Source organism: Phialemonium atrogriseum (genome assembly GCF_030411735.1).
Source record: "Phialemonium atrogriseum strain 8032-3 unplaced genomic scaffold QBC33scaffold_4, whole genome shotgun sequence".
NCBI lineage: Eukaryota > Fungi > Ascomycota > Sordariomycetes > Cephalothecales > Cephalothecaceae > Phialemonium > Phialemonium atrogriseum.
The window spans coordinates 398902-411666 of record NW_026848141.1 but is presented as its reverse complement, the minus strand read 5'-3'; the positions used below and the strand labels follow the sequence as shown (position 1 = coordinate 411666).

Below are 12765 nucleotides of genomic sequence, written 5' to 3'. Positions count from 1 at the left end.
CGTCCCCCCCCCCCCCCCCCCCCCCCCCCCCCCCCCCCCCCCGCCCCCCCCCCCCCCCGCCCCCAGCGGCCTCCCTCCATGGCGCTCGCCTTGCATCGACGGGATGTGTTCGATATTGCGCACATTCGACACATCCTTGCCCAAGTACCTAGCGGCCGTAGAGCGAGCAATGTACCGTTCCCATCGACTAGAGGGGCGACGTGAAGTATCCGCCATCAATATGAGAGCGCCACAGAGATTCCACAACTGGCTCCCAGCGGCTCCAGCAGGGGAGTGGCTTGAAGGTGTGCACTATAAATCAAGCTCGCACGCCCCTCTGGGCCAGGCACGAGATTGGCAGACTGAGCACAAACCCGTATTTTTTTCTCGCCGACAGCTGTCAAAACTTTCCAAGGGGAAACGGAGAGGACTTGATCAAATTTAGCCAAAAGGAGAATGACAAGTAACGCACCCACCCGTCAGACTAGGACATCAGAGAATGACGAATAGGAAGATTAGGCACAAAGCGGTCGATTGACAGGTACAGCAAACCTACCTGGGTTTTCAGCACCCCTCTTAGTCTCGGCACTTTGCGAAGCGTCTCGCCAACGGGATCGTAAATGAACACTAAATGAAGGACCCCATCGTGTGGAGGTTAAAACCTGGAGCCGGAGCTAACCTGGATGCAACCGGTTATGTGTGGCCAATGATATCATGGAGCCATGGCCCTTCTGCCATTTGCCATGGAAGGAAGCTATCGGGTCGTCTTCAACTTTGAAGATGATCGCTCCTTGTGTATAGCTATAGTAGTTACGGAGGTAATTCGACGAGAGAAAAGGTGCGAATGAGGCAGGTATTATGGTCTTTTGGTCCTCTCCACGTGATTGGGAGCCACATTGAAGGGTTCTAATGTGGCTTGGCTTGGGTGTGATCCGTTGGTCTGCTAGGTAGGTACGGTGGGTCAGAGACCGAGATGTGGTGTGACATGCACAATCCCTGTTCTTTGATTTAGGGAGTACCTGAGGGTGAGTCACGTGAAGACGGCTTCTATCACCAGCTTCATCTATCTCCCGTCGTGGTTGCAACCCGGAACAGAAGGCTCGTCGGGCCTTATATTCACATCGACCAAAATTCGGTACCGGCCGGTCCAGTGGAATGCACCACTTTTCCCACCGTTCCATTGCGCCCCTGGCCACGAGCCCTAACGCTTTTGAATTCCCGGATTTGCGGGGGAAATCTTCGGAGATCGGCGTTCCTGCTGGCTGCCGCGGCTCGTCGATGCGGTTGCAACTGCACCCTTGCGAGCTGTATGGAGGGCGAGTTAACCAAGATTGGGTAGGTGAGCGAGAGGATGCGGTGTGTCTTACGCCGTGCCCTCGCGGCACATAGTGCTAGTCAAAATACACTGAGGAGTTGCAAGCTTGCAACCCCCGGCCAAGAGGTCGTGGGGCGTTGTGTGTGTTAGCATTCGCATACGGCCACCACCTCCATACCTGCTGGGTTCAACGTCCTGGCCGGCACCCCTCAGTTATGGGTGCGCATGCGGCCAGACGCCGTGGGCAAGCCCAGTCAACTGCCTTGCAGGTTCTCTCCTGCTTCCTGATTTGCCCTCTAGACATCCAGAGGGCACCATGCTATTGCAAGACAAGCTTAGTAGAGGCACCCTTAGCCTGTCTCGTTGCATTGACTGCCACCAGTGCGTAGCAGTGTCAATTGATCTCACCCACCTTGCGCCCCAACAGGACTTTCAAGCTAGAAAAGGCGGAGAGAGTTGCAGTGCATCTGCGATCATCTCGCGCCCTCTGCCTGCCGGGCATAGAGGCAAAATACAAGCGGAAGCAACCCTCGGCTTCGTCCGCAGGGCCCGGCTATTGGTACATGTGCAATGGCCGAGCGAGCCCCTTTCGACGGCATGTCCGTCTTGCGGGGGAGGGGTCGGGGAGGGCATTCCCAAGACGCCCCAACCCCGAACGGCTCCTTTCATTTCCTGCTCCGGACTCTCTTGTGACACCCGCCCCATCGAGGTGCCCATGCTCCATGCTACGCCGCCTCTGCAGCTTGTCGCCCAACTCTACAGTAGCCCCTGCACGTTTTCTGGCTTGCATCACCTCAGCCCGCATGTTGTAGACCAACCTCCCCCCCCCTTATCCCACTGGTAAGGGTGGGCACCGGCAAGCAGAGAATATGCGAGAGCCGGAACGCGATGCCAAGCCGCGGACTGGGCGACTGAGATTGGCCGTGCTCTGCTTCCGAGCCCCCCCTCCTCCTCCCGTTTAGATAGATAGACTACCTATGTACTCGGGACATTGGGGGGGGGGGGTGGGGGGGGGGGGGGGGGGGGGCAACCCCCCAAATGCACAGGCCAGGGGGGCCATCCGGGACCCCCCCCGCCGCCGCGGCGGGGGGGGGGGGGGGGGGGGGGGCCGCGCGGGGCCGGGGGGGGGGGGGGGGAGGCAGAACCACCATATGCAAGAGCATGTGCGTCATTCCTGTACGACGCCTGGTCCCCCCGGGCAATGGAGCTCGACCTCCCGGAGAATTTCCTTCTGGGCCGCCTTTCCTCCCAGGCCGGGAAGGGCAAGTGGTGGTTGGGACAAAAAAAGGCCTCGTTCTCGAGTAAGGTCAAGGGAAGGGGAAACGGAAAGGAGGGCCCAGCGTCACTCTCCCGCCTTCCTTTCCCACCCACCTCCCTCCCCTCCAATCCAGCCCTGATCTTTTATCCAAACATCCTCAGAAACCACCCCCTCTCGGAGCCTCTCCTGAATCGGTGATTATCGTAGTATCCCGCCCGCCCGCAGATTGGACCTCGTGGCAGCGTCGTAGCAAGAGATCACGACAGAAGTGGTGAGAGATCAGCACGGCGTTCAAAGACGTGAAAACGAAACCCCGGGATTGGAATCATGGAACCCATACCCCCTACGGAACACATAGATTTCTTGATAGCTACGCGATGCGCCAGGACATGCGAGGTGCAGGAACAAGGGGGGAGTGGAGGAGGCAGGAGGGGTTGTCGAGTGGGCGTAACCGAGACCCTATTCGGCCGAAACTATAGGGCGAGGCGCGGGTTTTGCATTGCAGGACCATACTATCACGAACAAGGCAGTTGGTTTTGTTTTTCTGTTTTCCCTCTTTCTCTGGGATATGGAATTTGATATCTCGTTGTTTTCCACCGCTGATTCACTGCAAGTCCAGCCGTCTTTCCAGATGTGCAGGACCGTTCCCGCCCCCCCATTCTGAGTAATTCCCCCATGTCCTTCCAAATAAAATGTGGTACTTGTACAGTACATGTCTGGGTATTTTCGCCGTGATAAAGTAAAGTAGGATCCTTAGTAGGAAAAAGAAGAGAAGAAAAGAGTTGAAAATATAAAATAGGGGTCGCGAGAGAAAGACCAAGAATAGACACTAACCTAGCCTAGCCACCAGGAGAGGCTAGCAACAGCAGAATCAAACAAGCCAGTAAGTCAGCCAGTACAGCGTAATAGATAATAGTAATATAATAGAAGTCTGTATGTACAAGAAACCAACCCAGCGGCGCGGGAAACAAGAAAGATTCGATATGCATGTCCATGTGGGTGAAGAACCGAAAACTGTGGAACGGCCAGCCCAGGCCAAAGCTAGGTAGGACCAACCAGCCCCCGTTGAAGGGTCCCCGGTCGCCTGCATCTCCTGCATCTTCTGCGCGCTGCTGTGGGGGATAAAAAGGAACAAAACAAAGTAAAAGGTGTGTTGGCGAAGCGTGCAGAATCGAAGAAAGGGAAAAACGTGTAGGAGGCTGGTCTGTCGTCTCCCGACGCCCGCCGCAGCCCCCGTCGCCGCCGTCTATGTACAGCCTCCTCTCTCTCTCCCTGTCCCTGTCGCCTTTTTTTTTCTCGCTTGGTCAAAGTGGTTGCCCCCTCGGGCCTCCCCCCCGCTTTGGTACGTTCGCTTCCTGTAGGGAGAGAGAGAAAGGGGGAAAAGAAGGGGGGGTTTGAAGAAGAACGGTGAAGGGAAAAAAAACATTTGTAGGTGCAGATATTTTCCTGCCGTCGTGAGTATCATTCTGATATCCGCCCATGTGCGCCCCCGCATGTGTGTGCTTCATGCCTCGCTCGAGGTACATGCCAAATCTTTGCCACACTTGATATAGTAGGAGATAGAAGAATGAACAGTAAACAGTCTTGAGAGGTTTTTTTTCGGCAGTCGAACAGTTTTTAGCGGGACAAAAGCGAGCTGTTTCTTGGGGAAAGGGGGGGGAAGTAGAGAAAATAATAATCGGCAGTAGCCGTTGGAGGAGAAGAAGAATAATGGGGGGACCGAAAACAAGCAGGAATAGGGTACCCTAACACACACTGGTATAAACAAAGGAACTGGGGTATTATCTTGCGTCACAAAAAAAATAAAAAAAAATAATCAGTTGCGAGAGAAAAGGAGCAGAGCACTTTGTAGCAAACACAAGTTATTCCCAGTCATCGTCATCGTCGTGTTGACGCCCAAAACCCCAAACCAGTAAGAGCCATTCCACCCAGTTAAATGATATATATTCCCAGCGCTCATCAAATTGTTCTGTTTCTCGTCTTCTCATTATGTCGTGTTGCCATATGTGCCCTGGCCCGTCGCAGCTGCTGAAGACGGCGTGGTGAAGCTACGCTTGCGCTTCATGCCCATGTGTTCCCCTGAGTAGTCATCGCTTCGCTCGCCCGAGTTCTGGCCGTGACCCATTGACAGAGGTCCGCCGCCAAACGACTCCCTCATAGGGGTCCTGGAATTTGAGGTAGACATGCTGGCCTGGAATGCCTGAGAGAAGTCGTTCGGTGGGGCTATTGGGGCGCTCATCTGGGGCATCGAGTAGTCGGCTCCCGAGGTCCGGAAGCCGGGTGTCCTGGGCAGGTGGAAGTCCATCGGTGCCGTGAGCGGCGCGGATGGGAAGCTCGCAGTATAGCTTTGGGAGACTCCTCCTAGCTGAGGAGTGGAAGAGGTCCGCGCACCGGGAGAGTGAGCGCTCGGCTGCATGTTGTGTCCTGATCCTACGGAACGCATCTGGTTGCGGAGGTCTAGGCCCAGCGGCAGCGATGCCGATGCGGCCCTTAGTCGCGAGCGGCCCTGAGGGTTCTGCTGCATGCTAGAAGACTGGAAGTTGGGATAGTTCATGTGCGTCGGTGACTGAACCGTAGAGCCTAATTTTTTTTGGCCATTAGAATCGACCGTTCTGTTTTCTCCCCAGAAGTTCAAGGATCACTTACCCGAGTAGTTGCTGGAGTCGTACGCCCCCAGCCCACCAGGAGACGCGCCACTCATCTGGTCTTGCTGGTACAGGGGTGGCCGTCCGCCCAATTGAGGCGAGCCAGCTCCCCCATGGTACGTGGTGTAATCGATCGCATCTCCTTTCCAGGACATGCTTGATCTCAGTGGCGACTGGAGATTGTCCGATCGCGACCTGGACATGGTTTCGCGCAGTTGGAGAGGTTGAAGAGGACGGATCTGCTGCTGCCTTGAGTGATGGCCATGCATTTGCATGCCCGAATCCAGGCTGCCTTGCCGGCTTCCAAAGGGGTTCGACGTGCGAGGTCCAGCGCTCAGGGGCGTAGACATGTGGCTGGAGTATGCGTAGCGGTCGCTCGAGGTCGGCGACATTGGGGAGAGGATGTCGGGATTGCTGAGGGTGGCTGACGGATTGAAGCCGATGCTTCCAAATGCCGGACTGAGACCGGTTGGGGAAAGATGGTCGTCGCCTTCAGCACGCCGAACATCGACCATTAGGGGCCGCATCATGTGGTCCGCGTAGGATGAGCCGCCGAAGTCAACAGGCGACGAGATCGGTGTTCCCAGTCCTTGGACTGCTCCGTAGGGGGAGTGGAGCGCCTGGACGTTGTCAAAGTCGTCCGGGACGGCCCTCATCTTGATCATCCTGTCCCGGTCGTCCGCTGTGAGGCGCTTGATTTTGGCACGGCTGAAGGGGCAACAGTCAGCGTCTCTGCTGGTCAACGAGGGTGGTAAAACGTGAAAAACCTACCGATTCTGGAACCAAACCTGAACTTGCCGGGGGCTCAGTCCAGGAATCTCCCTTGAAAGCCGCTCTCTGTGTGCCGCATCTGGATGTGGTTGTTTTGCAAACTCGCTCATGAGGAACCGGGTTTGTTGATGGGTTAGTCTACGCTTGTTAGCCCACGCCCATATAAGTACAGTCTCTCGCGGGATATTCGTGTGTTTTTACCTGAAGCGCTTCATCTTCCGCCGCTGAGCGGTACGCTCTGCCGCCGTCTGGGGCTGAGTTGGCGTCTCTCCATCTCCGTCTCCCTCGATCATCTCTTCGTCGTCCAGGATTTCCTCTTCATCCTTGACGCCGCCCTGTGCCTCGTTGCCCGGCTGGCCGGAGGGGATTTCGGAGCCCTGTCCAGCAGACGACACGGAACTCAGGGGATTGGAGCCCATTGACAAGCCCTGGGTCTCGGTAGAGACCAAGGATTCCTCGCGCACCGACTCTGCTGCCTTCTGAGTATATTGGTCGCCATGCGTCTCCGCTTGCTCTTGGATAGGGGTAGGCGGCTTGGGCTGTCGCAAGCCGAGCGGGTCAAGGCTGCGGCGATGGCCCAGCGGCGAGCTCAGAGAGCTCCCCTCGGACTTGGACCCGTCAATCTCAAGTGGGTTGCCGGGCGCAGGTGCCGACCTCGGCTGCGCCTGCGAGTCTGTATTATCTGCCGAGCTCGTCACATGGTCGTAGGACTGCGAGAAGATGCTGCCGTCTCCTGGCGGGAGGAACGAGTACTGCCCCTGCCAGTCTGACTGTGTCGACAACGGAGTCTCGAAGTTGTTCGACATGCGTGGGCTGTTGGAGGGCTTGTGGAAGATGGTCTCGAGCTTGCTGACAGACCAATGATTCTGCTCCGTTTCACATTGCCTGGTAACGAGCATTGGAAATAGAGACTGTCGTTGTTTGGAGGGAAACTGGAGTCTTCGTCCTGTAGGGAATCGGCCAGATGCCACCACCGTGCTGAGATCAGTCCTCTCTGGTTGGAAAGGAGTGACCGAGGTCACCTATGAACGAGTGTCGAGGAGACGGCTGTTGTTTGTTTGTTTGTTTGTTTGTTTGTTTGGTGCAGAATCGAAGGACTCAAGCTCCAGAGTTTGGTGCGACCTCTACCCTTCAGGAACGAAAGTCTGGTTCGCGGTGATCTCTATCCAGCAGATCCGAAAGAAGGTTTGGAGAGGTTGTCGACTCGAAATGCCAATCGCCACGATCTGTCCCAGATCAATCGGAGTGCCTAATCCTTTCTCCAGGCTCTGCTGCAGATCAAACCAGAACAAGTTCCTCCGAGGTGTGGAGGGGGAGCGGTGGGAGCTCTTTAAGGTATAAGTACGCCCTGGTGTTGTTGGCCGATGCGACTGGGTGCCAGATCAGGCTCGGAGGTTAAAACGATGATCAGACAAAGAAGCAGTAGCCAGGATGGATAGTTGGCCAGTCCCGGATGTCAGCTACCGGATTTGTGAAGCCAAGGTGTTTGGACTTGTTCAAAGATGGTCGTCTGGAAGGAGGCTGAGAGAGGGTAGAGAGTCCAGCTTGGAATCAGGACCCCTCCGAGGCAGGATCATAACTTGTATAAATTCGAGGGTGTCAAATGATGGTTCGGTGGGGTCGGTAGACTCTGATGTCCTTCTATACTAAGGAACCGACAAGGGCCCCGTTAAGTATGGAGGTAAGGGATAGCCGTTACTGGGGAGTGGTGCCGTCCCTAGACGTCCTCTGTTCAGTAGGACAGAGGTGGGATTAATACCGATGAGGGCCCAATCCAGACGATCCGAGTACTGGGCAGGGTTTGCACGGGCAACAGAAACGATCGAGGCCAAGGTCTCGCTGGAAGATCTGGGGGGGAGGGTACCTGGTACCTGAGGGAGGACAGTGGCTATAGCGGAGCTTCACTCGATTAGAGCGAAGCCGCGAGCTAATGCCCTGTCGCTCTATATTATCAGATCTCCCGGGCATGGAACAGCTGAGCCACACCGTTGTTTTTTTTGTCAAGGGTTGACACAAGAGAGGATGAGAAGAGTGACAAGGCCATATATCAGAGGACCCTGAGCTATAGAACTTCGGCTGAATGGGTAATGCCGTGCCCTGAAGCCCATGGATGGAACCAACATGGAGGTACCACAGCCAGTTGCTGGGGTCAGGGCAGGCAGAGCAGGCATATGCGCGAAATACCAGCAGCAGAAGTTGAATGACCGTTTATGGCAGGGGAAGATGACTGCAGCAAGAGCGGCTGTATCCCGGTATGGGGTCATGGTCAGGGATGGCAGGCAAGGTAGCTGCAGCTCAAGGGCCAATGAGACGGGCGCAAGCATCCGACACCCACATGGGCGAGACATGAAGATGATTCAACGGCGGGCAGGCCAGGCCCGCAAAGGTCAGGTCCCCAGCTCGCCCTCATTCGTCTGATTACTTTAGTCAACCAACTCCTCCCAGAAGGCAGGCAGGAGGGCAAGCAAGTGACGAGGATTGCTCGGAGAAAGTGGGAAGGCAAGGAAGGCACATCGCAGTCGCAAAGCATCTCGGCTCACATTAGCTCTCACAGTGGACTGCACGGATGAAAGCATGACCGTTGTTGAACTCGCTCTTAGGCTGGAGCCAATAGGATGGATGGATGGCTGCCGTCAGGGAGTAGACAGGGAGTGTACTGAGTGAAGTTACTGCGGTTCCTGTTCCCTTTCCCTATTCTGGAGAGAGGGTGTGCACGGAGAAAGCAGAATGCGGAGGGGTGGGCCCAACTTGGAGAGCGGAATGCAAGACAAGAGACAAGAGGCAAGATATGCGCATGGGAGTGTACAACAAGAGAGTGAGTGAGAGAGAGAGAGGGTGGGAGTGGAGGTGCGGTAGGTGGGGAGGGTTGGATTGTGATCCTTGCAAGAACCCTGGCAGGGCAGTGTGGTACAGGGGGGAGGGTGTGAAGATCAGCGATGGGCAGATCTTTCCTCTTCCTTGCCGACATCTGGCATACCCCTCGGCACCTTTTGCACTCAACAGTAGCCAAGTTGGGCAAGGTCATGGGGAGGTTCCCCAGGGCGCGCCGGAGGGTTTTCTGCAATGCTGCACACAGATCCAACCCAGGAGAGCTAGTCAATCGGCCAAGGGGAGCCCAGCTGCCGGCCACGGCATGGGGCCCGGCGGCTTGTCGTGAACGGAGCGGTGGGGCGCTCCTCTTGCTTAATGCTCTTGATTGAACCCGCAGCTGACCAGGCGGGTGTTGGTTAGAGAGCGGACTGCTTTTGAGACACGGTTTGGGGCATTTTCACAATGGCCCCGTCCCCTCAGGAGGACATGCTAATGCCGTGCACAGCTAGATCTGACAGATTTGGGCATACAAGAGGCATTTCATGATGCCATCATCATCATCATCATCATCGCACGGCGCAGGGCCGACTGGTAGGGGTCGGAGGGGGGCTTGTGGGAAAGTGCGCCGAACGAGCCGTAGGCTGATATGATGTGCTACCTGCTGTGGCCGAGCAAAGCAAGCTAGGGAGGCAGGTTTGGTGGGTTGGGTGCTACGCTGTAGGTGGTAAGTGGTGTACGCGACAGTGAGAGACGCACGTCCTGCCGAGTTGCAAATGTTAGTGCGGCGCCGGCAGGGATCCCAGTCCGGGGCTTGAAGATTGCCAGGGGTTACCTATGACGGCAATGATCAGAGCAGGGTGGGCTAACAGTTGAGACAGGCGGAGGGGAGCCAAGGACAGGGTGTCGTGCATCTGGGAGTGAACACATGGGAGAGCAAGAGCAAGCCGACCGCCGCAGGGGTGGTGGTGGGTGGTGGCTTGGTGGCTGGTGCCAAACGGACGAGACGAAAAAAAAAAAAAGACGCTAGGCTACAGATAGAGATGAAGGAATGGGGTTGCGGCAGCTGTGGAAGCTTCTTTTTGAGTGGCGACCCGTGGCGTGAGCGCAGCAAAACACCAGATCCCAGAGTCCGTGCGCCCTTTTCAATTTCCACAGCATCTTCCGTCCTTGGTCTCATGAGGAGGGGCTGGTCCAATCGAGCCCCCGCCCAGATCTGCCAGGGACGCACGATCGATAATTTGATGACGAGATTCAGGACCAGCCACGGCCCACGCCACATTGCCAACTGGCTCAACTGGCAGGGAAATTACAAAGGGGACAAAGGGAACGAACGTTGGAGTCTGGAGTCTCGGGTCGCAGCAGCAAGTTTGTGCAGATTACGCATGTCGACGCCTCCAAATCTCCCTCTCCAGCTTGACATAACGAATAGCAAACCTGCCTGCCCTTCCATCGCTGGAAGGTATGCCTCCGAGGGAATTCCATACCTTGGTCAAGGCGACGCATGTATCAGCCCCAAGCGGGCGATATAGAGTCGATCAGAGGAAGCGAGATGATGTGTAGAGTAACCTAGATGCTCATCAGGATTTATAGGCAGACCTTGGTATTGGAGACATCCCGACAAAGATGCTGTGCCACTGTGGCGGACTTTCTTGAATCTTGACTGATAGGACCCGACCTATTCGTGAATACATACCTAGGTACCTACTCGCAATATGAATCCGACACGTGCCTGCACTACCGGCGGGAGGGAGCGAAGGATGATCAGGTAAACGAGTGAGGTTGAGGATAATAAGCTTATTTGCAGTTTGGTCGTTTGATCCGTAGTATTTGCTGCTTGTTGCTCGCCGTTCCGTTATCTTTGCTGGTAACAGGACGCCACCATTTCCCCCCATTCTGTGCTAGTGCTCGGTTTGCATAGATATGCGTACATGCAGGGCAGGCAAGTAGCCGTTTGGCGGGGGTAATACCCATGGGGGCTCGTGTGGTCCAGTCTTCCATTTCGACAGATTTGTTCTCGAATGTTTGGTTGCCATCCCCCCTCGCAATTGCGGCAGCCCAATCCTCGAGACACGAGATGGCCGCGCTCGTCTGCTATTTCGCATTCGGACCCTGTGTTTGGCTGATACTCCGTATCTGTTATTTCGGCAACGAAATCGCAACGTCGCAGCGTCGCAGCGTCTGCGTCATCTGAGAGAAAGCCGGGAGTTGAGGTAACGCTGGTTCTACAAAGCATGGAACCTCTACCCCTACTCGATCTCCCTCAGCAACGCTAGGCCAAGGTTGGCTGGAGCGATCGGCTTCAATAGCCTTTGCCAAGAGTTGGCATGCTCACGAAGTTTGGTTGAGTGTTGTGTCGGGGAAAAGCCATCTGCGAGTCCGCGACTCCGTGTGGTTAACCGCCAGATTAAGGACCGGGGCGTGTTTGAGATGCATTTTTGCCTGGATTACGCCGCAAAATCCCCCAGAAGCGCGCTTCCCAAAACGAACTCTTTCAAGCTAGCGGGTTCTCAAAACTACGCTACGAGTCCTCGTGAAACCCGCACCTTCCCGCGCCAGCCCGCTCCGAGGGCTTGGTGTCAGTCCACACCCTAACTGGCGGCGTAGAGTCGTACTGTCCTCTCGTATCGAATCGAAAGTAGCCGGCCAGTTTCCGCTTACGCACGTAGGCGAAAAGTCGATGTGCCTGTCCATCTGCTCATCTTATTTATTACGTCTGCTCAGAAGGCGGATTTGAGCTCGGCTCTTACCACATATACATATAGGTCAGTACAGGTTAGTGCGCTTCAAGATCTGAGACAGGGATCGGTGGCGTCTGGGGTCTTCCCTGTCCATTCTTTGAATCCCTCGCGCCTGACCCAGAATTGCAAGGCAAGCAAGCGAGGCAGCGCCACCGTCAACCCTCAGCCGATCCATCGTCCATTGAGCTGCAGGAGGAGTCGAGAATGAGACCAGAGATGCAATGTTCAGGGAAACACAAAAATTGGATGAACGCTCCCCTATCCGTCCCAGATCTTGACAGAACCAGGTCTGCTCCCCTTGGCCAGCACCAGGAAATCGTCACGTTTGGCTGGCAGATCGGTGCCTTGCAGCATCGAACTGGGCTTCCAGGAGCACCACTGCATCAACGTTGCCTGGCCAGAGCGGCTCGGAGCACAGTTCCGAATTCAAAACTCGGCTTCCGTACTTCGAAACTACTCTCCCGATCTTTGTGCGCACCATTCTGTCCCATCATTAGAACAAGTGCCTAGGCGGATGTAGGCAAGCGCAAATATCCATACCTGTCGCACACCTACCACGAGACAATACTAGACACCGAAGCAGCGCATCTGTCTCTGACGAGCTGTGTGTCTTTTGTCCTGGGCCGGTCGTTTCCCGGGCGGGGGGGGCCGGGGCCACGGGAACTGTAATGCATGTAACTCTCAACCGTGGTGATTTGCGGTTTTGGCGTGGGAACAGGGCGGCGGCATCATCCCGCTTGCTGCAAGTCAAACATAGCAATGGGAAGTACCATTGCGCGGACCATAAGGCTGACTCGACCTCCTGAGACGGGAAGCGTCTGGCCTTGTCCAGCCTATCTGGCCAACGAGTTTTGGATCCAACAAGATGGGACGGATTTCCAATCTGGGAATATGCCAGTCCTCCACGGCGAATCCCCGCGCGCGCTGTCCTACGCATACAGCCTCCCAGGCCAGAAACAGACTTGCGCCGGCGCCTCAAGCTTTGTGCGATGCGAGAGGACGAATGCCTAGATCCTGGGAGATGGGACGGTTTGATTGGGGATGCAGCAGCCCGCCAACAACCTACTGAGTGCGTCCAATGACGGGAATTTCCCGCCCTCACCACTGCCAGCTGGGTCTGGTTCTCTCACCCCGCGAGCCCCAGCACAAGGGGAATAGGAGCGGCAGCAGATTTGAGTTCCTTCTTCAGTCATCAATCTCAAATTGCTGCGACCCAGGAAACAACCCTAGGAATTCTGGCAGAGCCTC

The 12765-nt window shown here is 55.9% G+C and overlaps 2 protein-coding genes across 2 annotated transcripts; both read right to left on the bottom strand.

Annotated features, from left to right (window-relative positions):
- Positions 1–4293: 4293 nt before the first annotated feature.
- On the bottom strand, positions 4294–7133 carry QBC33DRAFT_265376 (uncharacterized protein). The gene is made up of 4 exons (XM_060423134.1): positions 6170–7133; positions 5969–6106; positions 5199–5905; positions 4294–5132 (listed from the first exon to the last, which is right to left on the bottom strand). Exons 1-4 carry the CDS (start codon positions 6865–6867, stop codon positions 4540–4542), a joined length of 2136 nt encoding a protein of 711 aa, XP_060286602.1. The 5' UTR covers positions 6868–7133; the 3' UTR covers positions 4294–4539.
- Positions 7134–7793: 660 nt separating this feature from the next.
- QBC33DRAFT_265382 (uncharacterized protein) lies at positions 7794–8475 on the bottom strand. The gene has a single exon (XM_060423135.1). The coding sequence runs from the start codon at positions 8314–8316 to the stop codon at positions 7969–7971; it is 348 nt and encodes a 115-aa protein (XP_060286601.1). The 5' UTR covers positions 8317–8475; the 3' UTR covers positions 7794–7968.
- Positions 8476–12765: the final 4290 nt, after the last annotated feature.